We start from the raw sequence: 20093 nt of genomic DNA on the forward strand, positions 1-20093 counted from the left end.
AGCAGCTGCGTAGCTGAAAGATCACAAGAGACAGCCGAGCATGAGCTAATATGAGACAAGACACATCTGCCTCTGACATCTAATGGTCCGTGAGGTAGAAGTGCACGGAGTTTACTGCATATTAAGCACAAACAGGACTCTCAGTGAGGAAAGTACGGAGCAAACAGAGTATAATGTTTACAGTGCATCAGAGTCAATCAGTTTAGGGATGGCAGTCCAGACTGAAATATCGCAACAATGATGGATTGCCATGAATATTTGTAGAGACATTCATGGGGACCAGAGGATGAACCCTAATGACCTGGGCGATGTTTGACTTTTCCTCTAGCGAGTCAAAGATTTCACTTTTCCTGTGAAAAATCTCATTAGTACAGACTTTTGTGTTTATAGACAGTGAATACGAATTATTTCCATGACTTTTCCTCTAACGTCGCTGTGAAGTTCATATTTTGAGTGAAATGAAAAAACAAGAACTGTTAGATGGATGTTCATGTTCCTGTCAGGATGACTTCAGCGCCATCATCGAGTCAAGATTTCTATTTGTCCAATACTTTGATTCATGACTAAATACCACTGATATTCCCATCAGCCTCAGCTGTGCTTTGTGTTTAGAGCTATTAGCAAATGTTAGCTAACATGCTAAACTAAGACGGTGAGCATTACATTTCACCAGCTTAACATCAGCATGTTAGCGTTGTCATTATAAGCGTGTTAGCACGTTGACATTAGCATTTAGCTCAAAGCACAGCCTCATTTGTTTCTCTGTGGGTCAATGGAAATAATTCTACTACCACACAGCTAGTCAGCTACCTGCTTTCCAAATGTATGAATGATTGAAAACGGCAGTTCATTTCTGTTAAGTGTGCTGGTTAGCCATGTTCCCTTAGCTTCACCTAGTAAGATGTTTTTCTCCGCAGCTGAGAAATGTTTCACTTCTTATTCAGTCTGCAGCCTGTGATGTACAACACTAGGACAACCTCTCAGGGGGACGGTGTAAGATCATTTGGATGGTTACTATCAAACCTTTTACCTTTCATAAACACATTCACCACTTTATAGCGCTATGTTACAACCCATTAAGCTCCGTACTACTGCATATATTTTAGACATGGGTGCCCACAGTGGCAATTAAAGCCCTGGCAGTGCTAGTGTTAGCATTATGCTGCAACCATAAAGTAGATGCACATATCAGCATTGTTTTAGTAAAGGTTATTTCTACTGGACGGAAATACTACAAGCAGACTTCAAACGCCTCGCAGTCCACTCGCCTGGCTGCACAGTTTAAAAGCTCGACATGGTGTGTGGGACAATGGCGGCTCTCGAAAGCATTGTGGTAATCAGGGCCAATGGAATTTTCCCTGCATCATTAAAAAGGGATTGGTCTGTTCACTGCGTTCATGGGAAGTGCCGTTAGTTAACCCAACAAAGGTGCTCCTGGCTGTGGACCCCCAGAGATGAAGGGCATCACAGGGGCTCAGTGAATCCACCTCTAATCCTCTCGGCCCCATTGTACCGATACACTCTAAACCCTTTGACCACTTCCCGCTCTAATCTCTGCAGATTTGGGTGAGTTAAACAAGTTTGTGATCCGTGGGCCCACAACTTCGCTCCTCCTCCTCCTCCTCCTCTGCTCTCCTTGCTGTGGTGACAAGTTTAGTTACAGCATCGGACCTCAGCAGAGAGTTTTTAGTCCCTTATTTAACAGTAAAGACCCTTTTAAACCAGTATTACAACGTACTTTGTACTAAGTATTTGCATCTTTTCTTCATCTAATGTGAAAGTAAACTGAATATTTGTGGGGCTTTGGACAGACATCACTTTGGGCTTCATGAAATTGCTATTGAAATTGTTATTTTTCTCTTTGTCCTGACATTTTACAGTCCAAACTATCAAAAAATGAATTGATAATGAACGCTATTGTTAGTTGCAGCCTTAGTTTCATCAGAATTAATTATTTTGGAAAATCAAATAAAAAATATGCTTTGAAGGTAATTTAATTATAAAACAAACTGTTACAGTGGAGCTTGTGTTTAGGGATTATCAACATCATTGTTGATCATTGTTCTCCTGAATGTTCTGTTGACTTTAATATTGAATGAAACAATATGGCTTTTTTTTTTTCAGATGTAAGAAAATACTGAAAAATGCCCAACACATTTTCCCAGAACTGAAGGAGAAATCTTGAGATTGCTTGCTTTGTCCGACCAACACTCATATATGATATATGATATGCAGGTTACAATGATATAGAACAGGGAAAAGCAGCAAATCCAACAGAAATCATTAAAGCAATAAACCGACAATAAAAATAGTTACTGATTCATTTTCTGTCCATGGACTAATTGTTTCGGCTCTAATTTGCATGAAATTAAACAATGTTTTGGCGCCTGACGTGTAAATCAATGTCAAATCACTCAAAATATTCAATATTATTCAACATTTCACATAAAACATTAATATAAAAGTGCACATTTAGGTTTCCTCGGGTCTCTAGCTCCTTGGATATTGACCCACATTCCTGTCAGTGCCACCACTTCCACCATGTCAAGAGGATATTGTGTATATGTGTTAGTGCCTCGCTGCAGGGAGGAGGGGGTGGAGGTGTTTTGGGTAAGTAATAGCCGCCCGCATTCAGAGAGCTGGTGGTCGTGACAAAGCACTTGACAGGCCGAAAGACACCCCCTAATTCCGGGTTGACCTTGGCTTGTTTAGCATTCCCTATTGCTGCTGGTGACAGTGACACGTGTCTGGGGTTGGGTCGACTCTAGGAGCTGGGGTCCGGGGGCGGCAGAAGGTGTGAATGTGAGTGTGTGCGCAGATGGACGGACCGTTAGGGATGCAGTCTTATATTCCCAAGAGAGGAGGCACAGGTCAGGGATCAAAGCCCCAACTGACTCCCCCCCCCACCCCACCCCCCGGCTCTGTGTCTGGGGGACGTACAGAGATCCAGAAGCGCTGCTCCGGCCGGCCGCATTATGCTGTTTGTGCAATTAATGCAGCGACATGGATGGCAGGGGTCTGCAGGAGCGGTGGGCTGTTTGTGTCTGTGAGAGTGTGTGTGTGTGTGTGTGTGTGTTTGCATGGAAGGGAGGGTTGTGTGTGTGTCTCTTGTGCCAGGCCGTTGCAGCTTGCACAATGTAGCAGTGCAGCTGGCACGTGCCACACACACACACACACACACACACACACACACACACACACACACACACACACACACACACACACACACACACACACACACACACACAGCAGCAGCAGCAGCAGCATCTAGAGAGGTCTTTTAATTAAGGGATTTGTTAATTTTCCATTCAACCTGACAGTGATGAATGGGGGCGCAGTGCCTGCCCATCTCAGCCTCGGCTGCTCGGCAGACAGAGCTGCCTCGGAGGCCTCTGGGTGCGATCATCACACTCTGAAACCGTATTCACACATGAAGACTTTTAACTCTTTAGAAGTCAGAGTCACTACAGTCACTGGTGCTGAAAAAAACAAACAAAGCCATAGTAGACGTGGATCACGCCCTGCAGCGGCCTGTGTGGAGGCCAGATAGGACTGAGAAGTAAACAGAGTTAAACAATGGACATCGTGTGAACAAAGCAAGCTTGGTTGGTGCTATTTGGCAACAACGGAAGCAACTCTGTTGTTACCTTGGTCAGTTACCAGTTTATGCTTATCGTGCACTCTTTTTAAGAGCCTTTAAATGCCTAAAATGTGCATTAATTGCTTTTTGCTTCCTAGCGACTTCGAGAACATAAAATTCTTCAAAAACGGATTATTTTATTCTACAACTATTTGCAAGAGACTTGACTTAAACACCTAGCTCAGTACACCTAGCTGAAGCCAACGCAGTTTAATACAACAGTCTTGCTATTAAACCTCCCTTCAGGAAGGTTATAAAGTTCCAATGTGTTGATTCAACAACCACTTTAGTTTTAGCTACTTGTACCTAATAAACTGCCATCTGAGTGTGTGAACCTCGGCAGAACGAAGCACGGTGAAGCTGCGTTTAGCTATAAACCTGCTGGTCTTAAACCTGGCCCCTCCATTAAAAACTGATTCATTTTCTCCACTGCACTTTAGTTTCCTTTATTAAATTTGGGGTGATTTATTACGGCACTGTAGCTACACTGAAACTGTACTCCCTGTCTATTATTTTGATCTTTTATGTTATTTTATTCTTCTTTATCTGTTTTTTAAATCTACTTTGCCTTATGTGCAGATCTCTGTGTTTTAAAGGTGCCATACAAACAAAATGGCCCCGAGTCCTATTTTCATGCCAGAAGACGTTCTGTAAGATCAGCTGCTGCCCTTTTTCAAGTGATGGGACTCACCAAAAGTGAATGTATTTCATATTCATTATCAATACTTTCTTTGTTGCTTCCAAACACGTTTTGCATTAAGAGTAATATAGGCACCCTGAAGCAGCAGAGCCACATGTCATATTGGTCCCCATGCAATTTATCTATTGTGATTTGGCAGCCATTCATCTTTTAAATGCTCTCTCATGATTTCCTTTGTGCATGCAGAGCCGGAGGTGACCTTGAAATGGACCATGTGGTGTATTCTGATGATAATTTATTCTCAGATACAAGAAACTGTCTCACTAACATGATTTTCTTCATGCTTTGTGGCCATCTACACTCGCTGGAAACTTTTGGAGCAGCGGCCAATGTATTCTCTTTTCAGAGAATCCATTTCAGGTTTTACAGGGGCATGCAAATTCTGGACACACACATTTTCTTTTGTGATAAATTCAGCACGATTTAACATCAAGCTCAAACGTTTAACCTTCAAATACATAATATAGTCTCTTATTTCAGCATTTATATGGATTGCCGAGCTGCACAAACACTAGAAACACTCTTATAAGAAAAAACAACTATGGATTTAAGTTTTTATATAAATTTCTCTAAAACACCGACTCACAGGATCATTTTCAAAGCCTCACTTTAAGCCTGTGAAAGACTGATATTGATTTATTTCATCAGTTAAAACCCCCACAGTGACGGCAAACTGGATCTTAGCTCCAATTTTAAAATATAAGACGAGCAAATGACTTTTGTCTCAACTGTCCTTAATATTTCACTCGAGTGTCTGACAAAAATAGTAAGGCAGTCATTGTCCCGGCAGTCAAGTCAGTTATCAAGCTCTTTGACTGACACACACACAGACGCACACACATGTGGCACACTCCGTTTTAATGCATATTAATGAAGTTAAACGGCCCACTGTAGAGAGTAGACAATGGAGCAGAGGAGGGCTGGTTGTGAGCACAAAGCCGTGGACTCGGGGGAAGCAGAACAGGTGCAGCGAGGACACGGCAGCTTCACGTGGAACGACTCGCTATAGGTTCATCAGTGCAGGAAGGGGTCTGTTAATGAGGGCCGAATGCACCATCCTGATGTTTTTGTCTTCGTGTTTTCATTGTTGTGGTGTTTCTGCACTTTGTGTCCCAGAAACCTGCTGTCAACCAAACACAGAGGCCTGCACAAGACTACCTGCTCATTCCAACTCCCCAGGTCTTTTATTTAAATGTGTATGTGATGGCTGTTTTATCCTGATGTACTAACTTTTAGGACTTTTAGGATTTAAGGAAACTTATGGCTTGAAGGATAGGTTCACATATTTTCAGCTCACATGTCCATATGTACTTTGAAGGAGTTTTTTTGTCACAAATACTGGCCGTGTAGAGATCCCTTTCTGATGTAAGAGATGTGGGAGACCTACAGTCCTGGTAGAGTACTGTTTTAAGACAGACTTGATATATAAATAGACTGCAGATCCTGGTTTGTACTATGATGTTTTCTGTGGATCTGGAGAAGCTTCGTTGAGTCTGAGAAAACAACCCTGACGATGTAAACAAGGCTGAGCAGACCAATAACATCTGGCTCTGATCCATATGTTTAGGCTGCGACGAGAAGAACAAATTAACTAAAAATGTAATGTTTCTGGAGCTCGAGGGACAAAAAGTCAAGTTGTTTTGGCTTCTGCTGCATCGATTTCCGCAATTCTTATTTAAAATCTGTCTCTTGCAAGTCCCCTAACTTCATGTAACATAAAACCAGCTGAGGGCCCTTTTAAATAAACTGTTGTTGCTGCTGCTGGAAGCAAACAAAGCATGACTTCTACTTCATCCTCTTGTGAACTGGCTGTAAACTCAACGACAATTGTTTTCTATCAAGTACGCACTAAAAACCACAAACTGTGTGTCAATATAATGCCCAACAATTTCTGTCCAAGCCTTCTCATTACATTTTAAAATGCCAAAACAACACAACCTAATAAATAATCATGAGAAGGAAAACTATGAGTCTCTCTCTCAACCAACAGGATAAATAATCCTCTTGTAACACAAAGAGATCCTCTTTCCGTGGTAATAGTCCCATACTGGGAGGGAAACTGATGTTCCCAGCTCAGTGACTCCCTGCTCGGCTCTGTAGACCCTCCTATGGGGCCACAGAGATAATCAACTTGAACCAAACCACGCCCCCCTGCTTTATTCTGGGGGATTTATCAGCGCCTACGTGTTGAGCTGGGCACAGTAGACCCAGCAAGAGAAGAGACTAGATCACCTCCACAGACTCCCCATGCTGACAGACACACCGTCCGAAACGCCTACTCACTCCTGTGGACATTAAACTCTGCAGCTCGGGCAGGATGGATTTCTTGGACCGCGGTTACCTGGAAGCGCGGTCTCCGTACGATTACACCTTTAATTTCTGGAACGACTACCTCGGCCTGTCGACACTTGTCGCCAAAAATAAGATCAACAGCCCGTCCTGCAGCCCCAACTCTATAACCGAGTCTCTTAAAGCGACCCTGGGCTTGGAGGACGATTCCCCGGTTTGCTCCTGCGTAATTGGGCACGGCAGGGACGGCGACGGACACTTGGACTGCTGCTGCGCGGCCCCGGGCTCCCCGCCGATCTCCATCTATGATCTCAAGGAGCGCATCTCGCTCCTCAGGCCGTACGAGCACCTTGCTGGCGATTCGCCGCACGGAGACAGAGATTCCCCCTCCTACAGGGGAAGCTTCGCCGGCCTCGACCTGCTCTCCATGGACAGAAGGCGCAAACAGACTCAGAGGGGAAAGCCGGAGCCGAAGGTGTGCGTCTTCTGTCGGAATAACGGCGCACCGGAGGAAGTTTACGGCACCCACATCCTGAAGACGGCGGACGGCAGAGTCCTGTGCCCCATCCTGCGGGCATACACCTGCCCCCTCTGCAGTGCCAACGGCGACAATGCGCACACCATCAAGTACTGCCCGCTGTCTAAAGACCAGGCGAGCCAGAGAGTGGCAAAGGGGGGCAGAGCCATCGGCAAAAGGCTGAAAATCTTCTAAGCGAGGAGATGAAGTTTGAGTTGCACTGTAAATTTCGAGTGTGTATGGCAGTAATGTCCCCATTTCATGCACAAGACAAGTCTGGAGAGAAAGAGTTTAAGAAAATAAGATTTTTATTGATTTTTTTTATGTCACTGTTTCATTTGTAATGTTTTCGTCTATCTTGTAACTCTATGGGCACATAGTTTACACTTGGACGCAATGCGCGCAATACACCCCTCCCCCCCCTCCCCGCAGCACTCTGAGGACTTGGTGATCAAAAATGAACCAAAGTACTGTACAGATCGACCTGTGAATGACCACCTTCATGCTGTAATCAGAAGTTGCTGTGTTTTCAAGAAGCACAGCGCCAGAGCAAACAGCCCCGTGCATGTCAGCGGGCTGCTTTATGAGATGCCAACATAAATGAATATGCAGCACTCCTGATATGAGATGAATGTTTAGTCACATAGTTCATTGGCCCGTGGATGTAAGAAGTCTTGACAGGCCGTGCAAGATGCAAGATACACTTCTTTATATTCCTGAGATAAATGTTTTCTACCAAAGGAATACACTTTTGTATTGAAACTTAGCCTGAAGGTAACTTCTGTATTGTATATATGTTGGATGTCTTATATTCTTTAAGTGATTTTATGTGGATAGTATTTTGCAGATTTCAACTGAATGTAAAAACAGTGGAGGGTAGATCTGACGTGCAGTTCACCTACATGCTCTTCATGTAGCTCCAAGCTCCTTTATTTCAGTACTTCAGCTCAGACGCTGAACTGATTTTCTGTATTCCTGCAATTCTTGTAAATGTGTTAAAGGGGTGAACAATTTTAGCAATGAAAAGCCTGACATTCCAAAGTCTTTATCTGTCAATAGAAATGTTTTATGTACTTATTTTTACTTTATGTATCACTGGGAAATATATTCACTGTAAATGACCTCTGAATAAACATGTAATTTGCATTTTTCTTTGACTATCTGGGACTTCAACTGATTTTAATAGCTCCACCACCAGTCTCTCGCTTCATGATGTAGGCGGCAGAGTTTGCAGCAGCATAAATGACAACAAGACAGTTAAGGTTGTTTTGTCACACACAACTGAGTAAGCATTTTCACAACTGCATTTCATCTGAAAAATGTCTGCAACAGTCACTGAAATGTGATGCAAATGCGCCACCTAGTGTTCAAAACCTTAAACGACAACATCCCCTGGAAGTATCTGCCCTCGGATCTGTTTTTAAGACAATAATGTTCATGATTTATGATGGATTGGTCTTCAGGAAGGCCTTTAAAAGTCAGCTCTGATAAGAAACTATTGGACTTGTCCTGATACGTGTAAATTAAAAACAGCTCTGTTGCCTTGTACCTCAAAGTCCCTGCATGTTTGCACGTTGACAAGTTTGTAATCTAGTTCAAGTTTTCTTTTTAAATCGTGTTTACATGCGTCACTATCTCAGCTATCAAACATCACATTTTATTTTCATCCACCAAGAAACACAATAAAACCTATATATATATATATATATATATATATATATATAATATGTGATAATTCACAGACCTTATTAGGGAGAGTTTCCTCTTGATAAATGAGATCTGTGGATTCCTGCGAGTAACCATGTCATATTTGGAATAAAGGACTGCTGTTGAGAGTTTTTTGGTGACGTGAGCTCAAAAAACTTCAAATTGTTCACTCACTGTATTTGAGGGAACTACGGCTGACAGCTCAAATAATCAGGCAGTCGCACTAAAACACTGATCACACTCCAGCTAAAATGGGGGAGGGGGGGTGATTTTATCGTTTCATTGGCCTCTATTGGCAACTACTAAGAACTGCAACAACATAAATAGACCATATCCCCCACTACGACAATATACAGGAAGATATGCCAATAGTTAGGTGAGCATTTCTGATGAAGGCCAGTATTCATGTTAATGATGTTTCGACCTATCACAAGGCCCTACAGTGGCTATCAGGCTGTGGTGTCATAAATCTACTGGACCGTCTGGCATGCAACACCGTTCTCCGGACCAAATGTACCTGTAAACTGCCTTTAAATCCTCCTCGCACCTAAACAAAGAGCAGATACTTGATACTCTAATCGAGTGCCCCAGTAAGCAGCGGTGGAAGAAGTATTCAGATGTTTTACTTACATAAAAGTAGCAATACTAAAGTGTAAAAATACTGTTAGAAGTCCTGAAAACTCTGAAAGTAAAAGTACCAAAGTATTAGCACCAAATATACTTAATCATATATATTACATTGCTGTATTATAATTAGCGATGCATTAACGTGTGCATCGCTTTAATGTTGCAGCTGGTAAAGACGGAGCTAATTTTAATGACTTATATATATATATATATATATATATATACTGCTGGGGGGGCGTAACCAACAATAATATATCATCATTTACCTTTAGTTGATAGCTTTAGTTACTTTGCAGATTTCGATTATCAATACAAAATATAAACTAATCAACTAATAGAGTAAAAAGTACAATATTTGTGTAGTAGAGTATAGTATATAGTAAAGTATAAAGCAGCATCAAATTTGAGTGAGCCACAGTATATCTTAAATAATGAATGAAGAGTGAAACTGCTCCAGTTACAGTGACAGGAGCTGCACATTAGCTTCAGCTGGATGCTCTGTATACATCTGTGGCCTTTCTTCTCTCTATGTAACAATGTTTATATGCATCATCCCCGTTAAATCAACTATGAAATGGATAAATGAATGAAATATAAGCGGAGAGAAAACATGTCCCTTTAAATGTTGAGCCATCGATGAGCGTCACTGACCTCCTGTGGTGGCCCTGCAACAACATAAATAGACCTCACTGCAAAAAGTCTTTGGACGTAACTGACACAATAATCTCACAGTTTTTGCAATCTAAATGAGTAATCTAGATAATTGGATCAGATACTTCACATCTTTTAGTTTTTAGTTTGAATTAAGATTTCATTTTGGGAACAAAAACTGATGGAGGACACTGCCTGGCTAAATGGTGTCACCTACTGGCATAATGAAGGCTTGAAGACAACACTTTTTAGCTTTTGTAGCTAAAGGTTGATGTTGAAAGTACTGCTGGCAGCTGTGTGGTAGGACTCTGGGGGATGCCAAGACCCCCCCCCCCCCCCCCAGGATTCTTCTCCAACAAATCATGCTTTATTCCCCCAAAAAGAATAAAGCATGCTTTATTGTCCCACTGTTTTAAGGCAATCTGGCAGAATGGTGGGACTTTGGTTGATCATCAGTATTGGTCAAAAACTAAATCAACACTAAATTAGAATTAAATAAATTATTGTCATTCTGAGCTAGAAATGTTGATTATTTTCCCTTTAAGTTGTTTGATTTTTAAAGTATTCCACTTGACTGGGCGGACATCTGAGTGTCAGGGGGTCAAATATGGAGTGCTTGCAGGATCCTGACACCTTCCAGGGGTATAATGTTGTCTTTAAAAGAGACTGTCCTTCAACTGTCACCCGTCTGAAAGAGTCTGTCACCAAGAAACGTGTCCTTGAGCAGAAATCTGAGCCGCTTCGGCTTGATGCCTCTTTTTCAACAAACACTTGATTTACAGGCACCTTCTGACTCATCTCTGGGTGTTAAACAGCACTCAAACAGAGCGTTTCTCTGTGTCAGCAGATACAGACAGCACACTGTGGTGTCTCCCACTCACACTGTCAGAGAACATCAGTGACTCATCGATTTGCAATCTAAATAGATCAAACAGATAACATCTAAAGACACTCGGGGAACAATAGCATTATATAAAGGCATTGCAAAGGGGAATCTGTCTACGAAAGCACACTCATAGCAATACAGGCAACAATGACGAGAGAAGGTGATCCAAATTCATATCATTCAGATAAAGCAGTGGGGATGCATCAACCACATCAAGCTATTTGAGTGCCAAGCAATCTGTCTGTTAATTAATTGTTTTCTGTGGCATTAAAAGCTTTAAGTGCCTGGCTGTGAGGTATATGCACTGTGTATTGATTCTTTCTGAAGGGGTTGTGGAAAAGACTTTGCTTCAAGACATTTTTAAGTCCAGCCCCCCCCCCCCCCTCACTTTATTGATGTGGATGTGTTCATTGCTTGAGAGATGCATTCAGGGCATAAAGTGGAGTAAAATATGCCTCCAGAAATTCATCAAGTAATGAGAGCAGTTGGTTCCAATATTATTTTTAGGGCAGAGGAAAAGAAAACCTGCTCTACCACATCAACTCTGCCTGCCGTGGCTGAGCGTGAGTCTGAAAACCAACCTCCTCTCTGCTCACTGCAGCAGTCTGCTATTGGCCTGGTGGATGCTGACAGCACTGATGTTTCTCCGAGGTGGAGGGAGGGGGGATGCAGCCTCACTCTATAAAAGCCAGGGATCTGCAGCATCACCGAGCTGGTGCAGTGCAAAACCGCCCGCTCATCCTCACCGATGGTGTGCAGAACAAGGGGGACATAAAAAAAATCTTCTGAAACTAAAAACATCCATATCCTTTTCTTAAACAAACAAACAAAATCCACAACAAAAAATTCATCATGAGCTACGATTCCTACATCTCCTACCGCCGCCCTTGGGACAGCTACAGAGGCTCCCAAACCACCACCAAATCCTCCATGTCTTCCTCCCTCTTCTCTTCTCCTCGAGCTCCTCCGTCCGGGAAGAGGATCCTGAGGCTGACCCCCTCTTCCCTGCCAGATGCGTCTGAGCGGATGGACCTGGCTCAGGCCAGCTCTCTCAACACAGAGCTGCTGGGCCTGCGCTCTCAGGAGAGGGAGCAGCTGGTGGACCTGAACGACCGTTTCGCCACCTACATCGAGAAGGTGAGGCACCTGGAGCTGCAGAACCGAGCCCTGCTGGCCGAGCTGGAGGCGCTGAGGAGGCGGCAGAATGACCCGTCCCGTCTGCAGACGCTCTATGAGGGGCAGGCGCGGAGTTTGAGGGCCATGATAGACTCGGAGAACGGGGAGAAGATGCGGATGGAGGCGGAGAGAGACTACCTGCGCGATGTGTATGAGCAGATGAAGGAGCGCTTTGAGGAGGAGGCGAGGCGGCGCATGGATGCTGAGGAGGCCCTGCAGAGGGCCAGGGAGGAGGCCAGCAGGGCCGTGCTCTCCAACTGTGATGCCGAGGCCACCGTGGTATCTCTGTGCGATGAGATGGTGTTCCTGAAGAAAGTCTTTGCAGAGGAGCAGGTAGAGCTGCAGGCCCAGCTGCAGGTGGCTAACATCAGCGTGGACGTGGAGGTGTCCCGGCCTGACCTCTCCACCGCCCTGCGAGACATCCGAGCACAGTACGAGCGGCTGGCGAACAAGAACATGCAGGCCGCCGAGGACTGGTACAAGAACAAGTTCGCGAGTGTGGCGGAGATGGCCAGCAAAAACAACGAGGCTGTGCACGCCATCCGAGAGGAGACCATGGAGTACCGGAGGCTGCTTCAGTCCCGCTCCTCGGAGATCGAAGCTCTCAGGAACGTCATCAACTCCCTCAATAAGCAACTGGAGGATCTGGAGGAGACGCAGGCCAAAGAGGTGGCAAAGTACCAGGTGAATGAGGGATATTTGGATCCTGATCTGCATGAATATTCACCCAAAAGGAGAATGGGAACTAATACGTGCTCCGATGTGACCGAGTATTCTGCTCTCAGCTCAGGAACAATCTCCTTATGCTTTTTTTAGTCTTTGCAGTAAAAGGATAGACAGAAAGATGAAAAGATGGCGTGTATAGCGTCTTGGCCTCAAGGTTGGACATAAGATAAGAGATAAGATGGAATAATATTATTAGACACCACTCAGAATAAAAGAAAACACTCAGAAAGTAGAGAAACAGCAGGAGGAAGCAATGCCTCTTTTTGCTATAAGATGTAAATATATTCTCTGCAGCAGCTACACCCTCCCCATACTGTGGTGCTCAGCAGGAAATGATGGCAGACTCACAGCAGAGGTGAAAATCTGCAAGGTTACTGAGTAAACTGAGAGACACCGACGCTACGCACACAAAACGAGATCAGACATTTCCAAAAACTGTATTATTATTTTTTTTTTTTACCACTTTTCAACCATTTCCAATTATTTTGAAGCAAATCTCTTGCAAGAAAAAAAAAAAGAAATATTCATCATACATTTGTGCTACATGTTTCTGGTTTTATCATCTTGTGTCCTCACTGACTGATATCTGACCATGAATGGCTGTGTTTTCTTTTGCATTCACAGATGAGGATAAGTGATCTGGAGCGGGACATCACTGACGCCAAGCAGGAGATGGCGCGCTACCTGAGAGAGTACCAAGACCTCCTCAATGTGAAGATGGCCCTTGACATTGAAATAGCTGCGTACAGGTGAGACGCTGATCCCCACCAATATCGGACATTTAGTTTCTCTTCAACAGACATTTCTGGGGCAACATGTATTGAAAATGAAAATTGTATTTCTCACACTTTTATTGTGTAAATATGCAAACAAAATGCTCAGTAACCTCAAGGATCATCTGTTTTTCTTTTCAGAAAACTTCTGGAGGGGGAAGAGATTCGACTGGCTTACCCTTCCCTTCCCATCCTAAACTAAAACCTGAATGCCCCCAGTCTGGCATAAACCTGAATTCTTCATACCCTGTCTTTCCTGCCCTGCCCTGAACATCATCCCCCCTCCCTCCCTCCCTCATTTTCTTTTACGTAAATCTTTCCCCCCAAAATACTCCTTCCTTTACTCCCCCCAAAAACCAAACCGCGAACCAAAGCTCATCGTTCTCAAGACAGATGCGCCCTTGTGCTAAACAAGAGGTCCACCAGAAGTCCCCCTTCTTCTACACACGTTCTGACACCACCCATCAAGAAGATGGCAAACTGTAAAATGCAGAGTGGCTGCACTGCATTAGTTACATAGCTACGTCGGACAGCAATATTGTTTTGGCTGAGTTCCTCTTTGTCGCACATGTTAAGGTCCAAGCAGCAGCAGCATTACTATTTGACTCTTCTGAACCCTCACTGTGCAAACATTTGACCAATTGTTTGTGAAGGAGGGCACAAATTCCTTTTATCTCTCGATGCTTGGACTTTATCTGTGTTTAGACCGATGCAAGAAACCTGCAGCATTATTGAACGGGAACTCTACCAATCGATTACGCCTCGTCCTGCACCCCTGGTTCTGTATTAGTAGTCACTGAACCAGTAACCTTAAACATTTATTTTCACTATATTAAAAGACACATTTTTGTCCTTTTCAGTTATTCTTCCTCTGCATTTACATCTACACAAATGCTACAAGTTTTGGTCGGTGTAAAAACCAGAGTGAGTTTGGGTCTTCCTATTTGGCCGGTTATTTAAATGTCTAATTTCCAATTAAATGTCTTTTCTTGCATAACCTTCTGGACATGTAAATGCTGTGGAAGACTAATTGTTACTGGTTTCTCTGTATATTCATGCAGTGTGTCTCACAGCCTATCTGCATTAGATTTTTTTCTTTCTGTTCTGTGAGTTCATTCAACGCTTAATGATGAAACTGAAAGATACCTGCAGGAGCTCCTTGTTGTTTTGTCTGCTGATGTTAGATCTAAATGGTGCTTTTACATCTGTGAAACTAATACAAAGTCTGCACCGTTACGCTTGGTGTACCTGTAACAGCCGGCAACAAGCTGATTAAACATATAACTGACCTGCAAATCCCTTCACATCTCGTGTTTTCATTTGACATGTTTAAGGATATTTAGGACCCAGCTTCAACGTAGTGTCTTCACTGTAGCTCTCATGTACAACAGAATGATTTGCCTCTGTGTTGCCTAGTTTTAGACCAATCAGTAAATCCATACGCACAACACGATCCCACAAGACAGACACCAACAGCAGCCTCACTTGAACCGTCACGTCTACAACTATTAACTGTTCAAAGCAGGCCAGCTGTTGGATGAAACCTCCTATCATCAAAAAATACATCTTAAAGAAGCAAAAACAGACTGGTAATCATACAGGTCGGTTAATAATCTGTGTGTTTTGAAAGCATTTAATTGTAAAATTGGTTCTAATTAATTAAATGAATAAGTATTCAATCACGATGACCCAAATTTCAACGTCTCACCACATCAGTGATGATCTACGTGGTGAAGAATGCCTGCAAAATATTACTAATGTCTTTTACAGCATGGAAAATGCATTTTTAAAGAATGAGGAACGTTTAAGTAGGAAAGGTGCAATGGATATATAGAAACTGTTATGGTTAATAGTGAAAAACTAAAGGGATATTACATCTGATACCGCTGAGAATGGTGAATATTTTCCATGTGTGATTTTTGATTTGAGTTTCAAGGCTTCTGTGAACATCTTCCCTCTGAAATACTGTGTAAAATTAGCAAAACAGGCTTCTGTTCATTTCAGAACACATCCTGCTTACTTACAGCTCTCAATGTCAGAGGAACGACACACAGCGGCACTGCACCATTTCCCATCATTCCATGTTCCTGGCAAGCCGACTGTAGCTGTAATGTGTTGGTGCTTTGCCTCAGCAGCATCATCAGTCAGCAGGCTGACATCAGGCAACCCGCTGGACCCTGAAGAAACACACACACAATGCAGGAGTTCTCACATCTTTATGAACTTGTGCTTTATTGGGTAAATTAAATAATGAGTAATTCCATTTTCAATGATATTTTGCACTGAACCACTTTTGGAAAAGCAAGAAATAAAGGGTAACCTACATTTATACTGTTATGGCGCACCTACCACCTGTTTTTATTTATTTTTTAAATGTGCTAAAGTTCTCTGATAAAGAAAAAATACATAAAGTGGGTTTGGTCTGTAGGGTTTGTTGAAATGTTTACAGCCAGGATGCCACATAGGCCTTTTCACCTTAGCAGTCCACCAAAATCTATTTCTGAGAATATAACTTTATTTACACAGCTGTTCTCTCTCGTTTTATTTTATTTCATATCATTTTCTTATTATTCTAATTCCTGATCCACCCTCCACACCAGTGGGTGGCGGTAATGCACCATTACTGTGCTAGCTATGAAGAAGAAAATCTGAACAAACTTTAGGAGAGAAATAAGCAATACAGCTGCTGAATCTTCACTCATATTAAATCTACAAGACCCAATTTAAAAGTCTGTCCCGACTTTCGTAAGGCAAAGGACACTAATGCTCTGCCGGTGGTTGCCGCTGCTTTCTTGGCCGTGCTTCAAGCTTGTGCGGGACACCGAAGTAAAGCAGCAAAGCGCCAAACAACTAGCTAGCTACACATTCAAATAACGTCAGTCTTAACAGTACTTTTATGTCATCAAATATTACAATAACACTGATAATGTAGTCAGAACAAACGCTTTGTTGTTGAAAATGCATTTACGGACCCGACTGCTAGCCTATTACTTTACTAGTATATCGGGACTAACCAGTTAGCTAACGTGCTTGCAGTTTAGCCTGTTGTCGCTCATAGCTAATATCCTAGCAGTCTGATCTGTATCATGATATTAATAGCCTACATGGGTGTTTGTATTTGTGCATCAACCATTATTTTATTAAGTACGAATGTATGTTAATGTTTATATTATATATTACAGTAAATATAGTCTCCATATTTTTATAATTAGATTTCTAATGTATGTTTTTATGTAATTATATTTTGTGAACTATGGTCTGTTGACTGAAATATTTTCCGACCATGGGGGGCGACAATACCTGAGGGGGTCCTGAGGAAAGAGGTCTGACGTGCTGCAGTTGGACCCTTTTGTCTCTTCTACCTACAGATGGCGGTAGAGGCTAAACAACGTCCTCGCTAGCTTACTGTGCTAATTACTTCCATCGGTCAGAGGACACCAACATGGCCGCCGCCTGATGTCGAGTTGTTTCTGTGTCAATGTTAACTAACGGCGCACGTTTCAAACCTAAATGCTTTGATTAACCGTTACACTGAGCGACTAAGAATCTGCGCCTCTTGCCACATTTTGACGCCAACATGTTCCAGGTTATCGGCGGGAGGAGTGTCCGGGCGGCCCGGGTCCTCGCACCCAGGAGCGCCGTGCTCGTGGAGGCGGTCCGGGGCAGAAAGTCTCGCACGGACCCGGTCGCCAAGTCGAAAGAGGGGCGAATCAAAGTTCCTCCCCCGGTGGATCCGGTGGAGATGGTCGTCCTCAAGGAGAGATTCACGGAGTACCAGATGATCATGAGGGCGCTTCGGTACGTTAAATCACTAACTGTTAAATAACGGACATGTCAGGTCACCTGGTGTTACGGCAACCTCTGTTTTCCTGCTCAAAATCAGTCTAAAGAGAAAAATAATATTCCTTAAAATGGTACATACATACATCATGTCGTCAGAGTTGTGAATTATTGTGTGCTTGATACTATCAGAGTATCACTAGTCATCATGATATGAGTTACAGTATACAGTTTTTATTTTAACATGTAAAATATTCTGACTGGTTTCCTTTTAAATACTGGGAATTGTAGTCCTGTCCTTCAATAAACTACAAGTGTCCTCTGATTCTAGAGGAAGGTGTTTTTTTTTTCCATGTCTGTCTAAATTTTGAGTTGATTGAGGCTAAATAGTTGAAATGAGTGAATTGACCTGGTTCTTTCCCCTGTGTTTGTCAGTCTGGAGTTTAAGGAGGAGGTCCTTCGAACAAAGTACGAGGAGGAGACGGGCTCCCTGGCGGAGGAGAGGGCGAGGCAGGAGGCGGAGGAGCATCGCGCCCTCATGGCCTGGAACAACCAGGAGAACCTCCGCATGCTCAACCTCAGGTAGAAATAAACTCAAAATTACAACATGAAGAATAAAAAGCTCATTTAAAGTCTTATATCCATCTGTGTGGGTTAAAAAAAGGATTTTGTCCTCTTCCTGAAGCGATAGCTTACCTGCCCCTCTGTACCTTTCAGGATGATGAGGATCCAGGAGGAAAAGGAGGAAGCTGAGCGCAAGGAGGTAGAAGCTGCCATTCAGCGTGAACAAAAACAGGAAGAGTTCATCAAAGAAAAAGAGAAGGAAATCTTGAAGTTGCAGGTATGATTTTCACGATCCTTGTTTATCTTCTCCCTCCAAACTGAACTGGAAATTGTATGTTAAATTAGTCAATTCTACAAGCTGGTTTTGCATGTTTTTGTAGTCTACAAAAGGTATTTTTCTGAAAGTGAAATGTTGACATTCTGCATTATGGTATTAAGGGGAATAAAGCGTCCTGGTTATAATCCTAAATACTGATCTTACAGATTTGATCTCTGGCTTACGTTGACTTTTTACTTTCGACCTCTTACAGGAGGATGCAAAGAACTTCATCACCTTGGAGAACTTGGATCAGCGTATAGAAGAAGCTCTGGACAATCCAAAGAATTACAACTTTGCCGTTGACAAAGATGGGAGAGTTGTTAAACAGACAATGCTGCAGTGAAACACCACACAGGCCTGCATGTGTCCGTCTCAGAAGATAAACAAAGACAGGCGAACATCATTCTGTTGAGCCGAGTTCAGCCTCATCCACCCTGGATTTTGTTCAAACTTGAATACTGAAACGCGTGAGAACGTTTTCACACCTGTCAAACTAAGAAATATCTGAGGCGTTTTCATTAGCAGATAACTTGGGAGACGCTGAATTATTCTCACGTCATCAGCTTGAGCTTGAGTTCAGTTTGGCTTTTGACAGAATGACACCATGTTTCCGTCATGCTGCTTTTATTTTCAATGTTTCTGCTTCATTTTCTCCCTTATTTGCGCACTGTACTGTCAACGTGTGCTTTTGATCATTACTGTATTCTCATGATATCCAATGTATGTAAAGTAAATGAATGTGAGTTTCCACTAATATTAGTCTGAATCTTTTTGAGCAGTATAGGATGAACATGAGATCAAGAATGCTAAATGCTCTTACTCAGCCTCCAAAGTGGAATAATACTCATAAACTGGCTAATTTTTTCATGCACAGTTAGTTTTTACAGTATTGTGTCAGGCTGTGAAAACCTGGTCATAAAAAATAAGTGAACTGGAAACTGTTGTGGATGAGTTTGGGACAAGATGACTCCGTTCTTCTACACTGGACATTCAAAAGATGCTCCACAGTGACAATAGCCTAGATGTGTTTCAACCTTTAACATGAAATAATAGAAATTACTCAAGACAACACACCTTCAGAGTTTCAGATTCTGTCCTAAGTAAAGCTGGATTACCAGATTACCATTACTATTGTCTGTCACTGATAGAGTTTCATGTTGCACACTCCTTGACTCAAAGCGAATATACAGGCAAGTCGTATTTCTGCAGAGGTTTGGTTTCTGGATCTCCAGGAAAAGCATAACTAAGCTCCCATGTGTTGTCTACTTCATTGGTACTTTAAGATGACAGAATACATAGATAAAATACAGAAAGTGAGGAATGTGGGTGGGAATGGATTACCACAATCATGGTCTTAAGAACCCCCATTATATGAAGTCACAATTATGTCCTTTGGTCCTGCACTTGAAGCTGTCGCCCTCTAGGTGGCGCCCTGCGCAGCTCTCCACAGTTGTCAGTTTTTACTGTCAGACAGGTATTAAGGCTCATGTGTGACAATGTGCTGCTGAACCGGTGTAATCCTCTTCTGTCAGGCCAGGCGTGCAGGTTGGTGGGATGATGATGATCAGAGATGAAGACTTAAAGAGAAACTCAGGCAACCTGCAGCAGCTTTAGTGTGAAGAGATAAACGAAGCATTTAAACTCAGGAAATACTGTTTTGAAATTGAGATTCTGGACTTCAAATCCTCCATCTCTTTCTCCTCTTCAAAAATATATTAAATTTTAATTTAGGATGTGT

The 20093-nt window shown here is 42.7% G+C and overlaps 3 protein-coding genes across 3 annotated transcripts; all 3 read left to right on the forward strand.

The window, feature by feature from the left end:
* The first annotated feature begins 6657 nt into the window (after window positions 1-6657).
* Window positions 6658-7341, forward strand: LOC139297983 (nanos homolog 1-like). Its single transcript, XM_070920800.1, has one exon. The coding sequence runs from the start codon at window positions 6658-6660 to the stop codon at window positions 7339-7341; it is 684 nt and encodes a 227-aa protein (XP_070776901.1).
* Window positions 7342-11869: 4528 nt separating this feature from the next.
* neff2 (neuronal intermediate filament family member 2) lies at window positions 11870-13894 on the forward strand. The gene is made up of 3 exons (XM_070920764.1): window positions 11870-12877; window positions 13544-13668; window positions 13834-13894. The coding sequence occupies exons 1-3, from the start codon at window positions 11870-11872 to the stop codon at window positions 13892-13894; spliced, it is 1194 nt and encodes a 397-aa protein (XP_070776865.1).
* Window positions 13895-17177: 3283 nt separating this feature from the next.
* mrps26 (mitochondrial ribosomal protein S26) lies at window positions 17178-19109 on the forward strand. Its single transcript, XM_070920425.1, has 4 exons — window positions 17178-17490; window positions 17908-18054; window positions 18190-18313; window positions 18567-19109. The coding sequence occupies exons 1-4, from the start codon at window positions 17270-17272 to the stop codon at window positions 18696-18698; spliced, it is 624 nt and encodes a 207-aa protein (XP_070776526.1). The 5' UTR covers window positions 17178-17269; the 3' UTR covers window positions 18699-19109.
* Window positions 19110-20093: the final 984 nt, after the last annotated feature.

The sequence above is a fragment of the Enoplosus armatus genome, chromosome 15 (assembly GCF_043641665.1).
Source record: "Enoplosus armatus isolate fEnoArm2 chromosome 15, fEnoArm2.hap1, whole genome shotgun sequence".
Lineage (NCBI taxonomy): Eukaryota > Metazoa > Chordata > Actinopteri > Centrarchiformes > Enoplosidae > Enoplosus > Enoplosus armatus.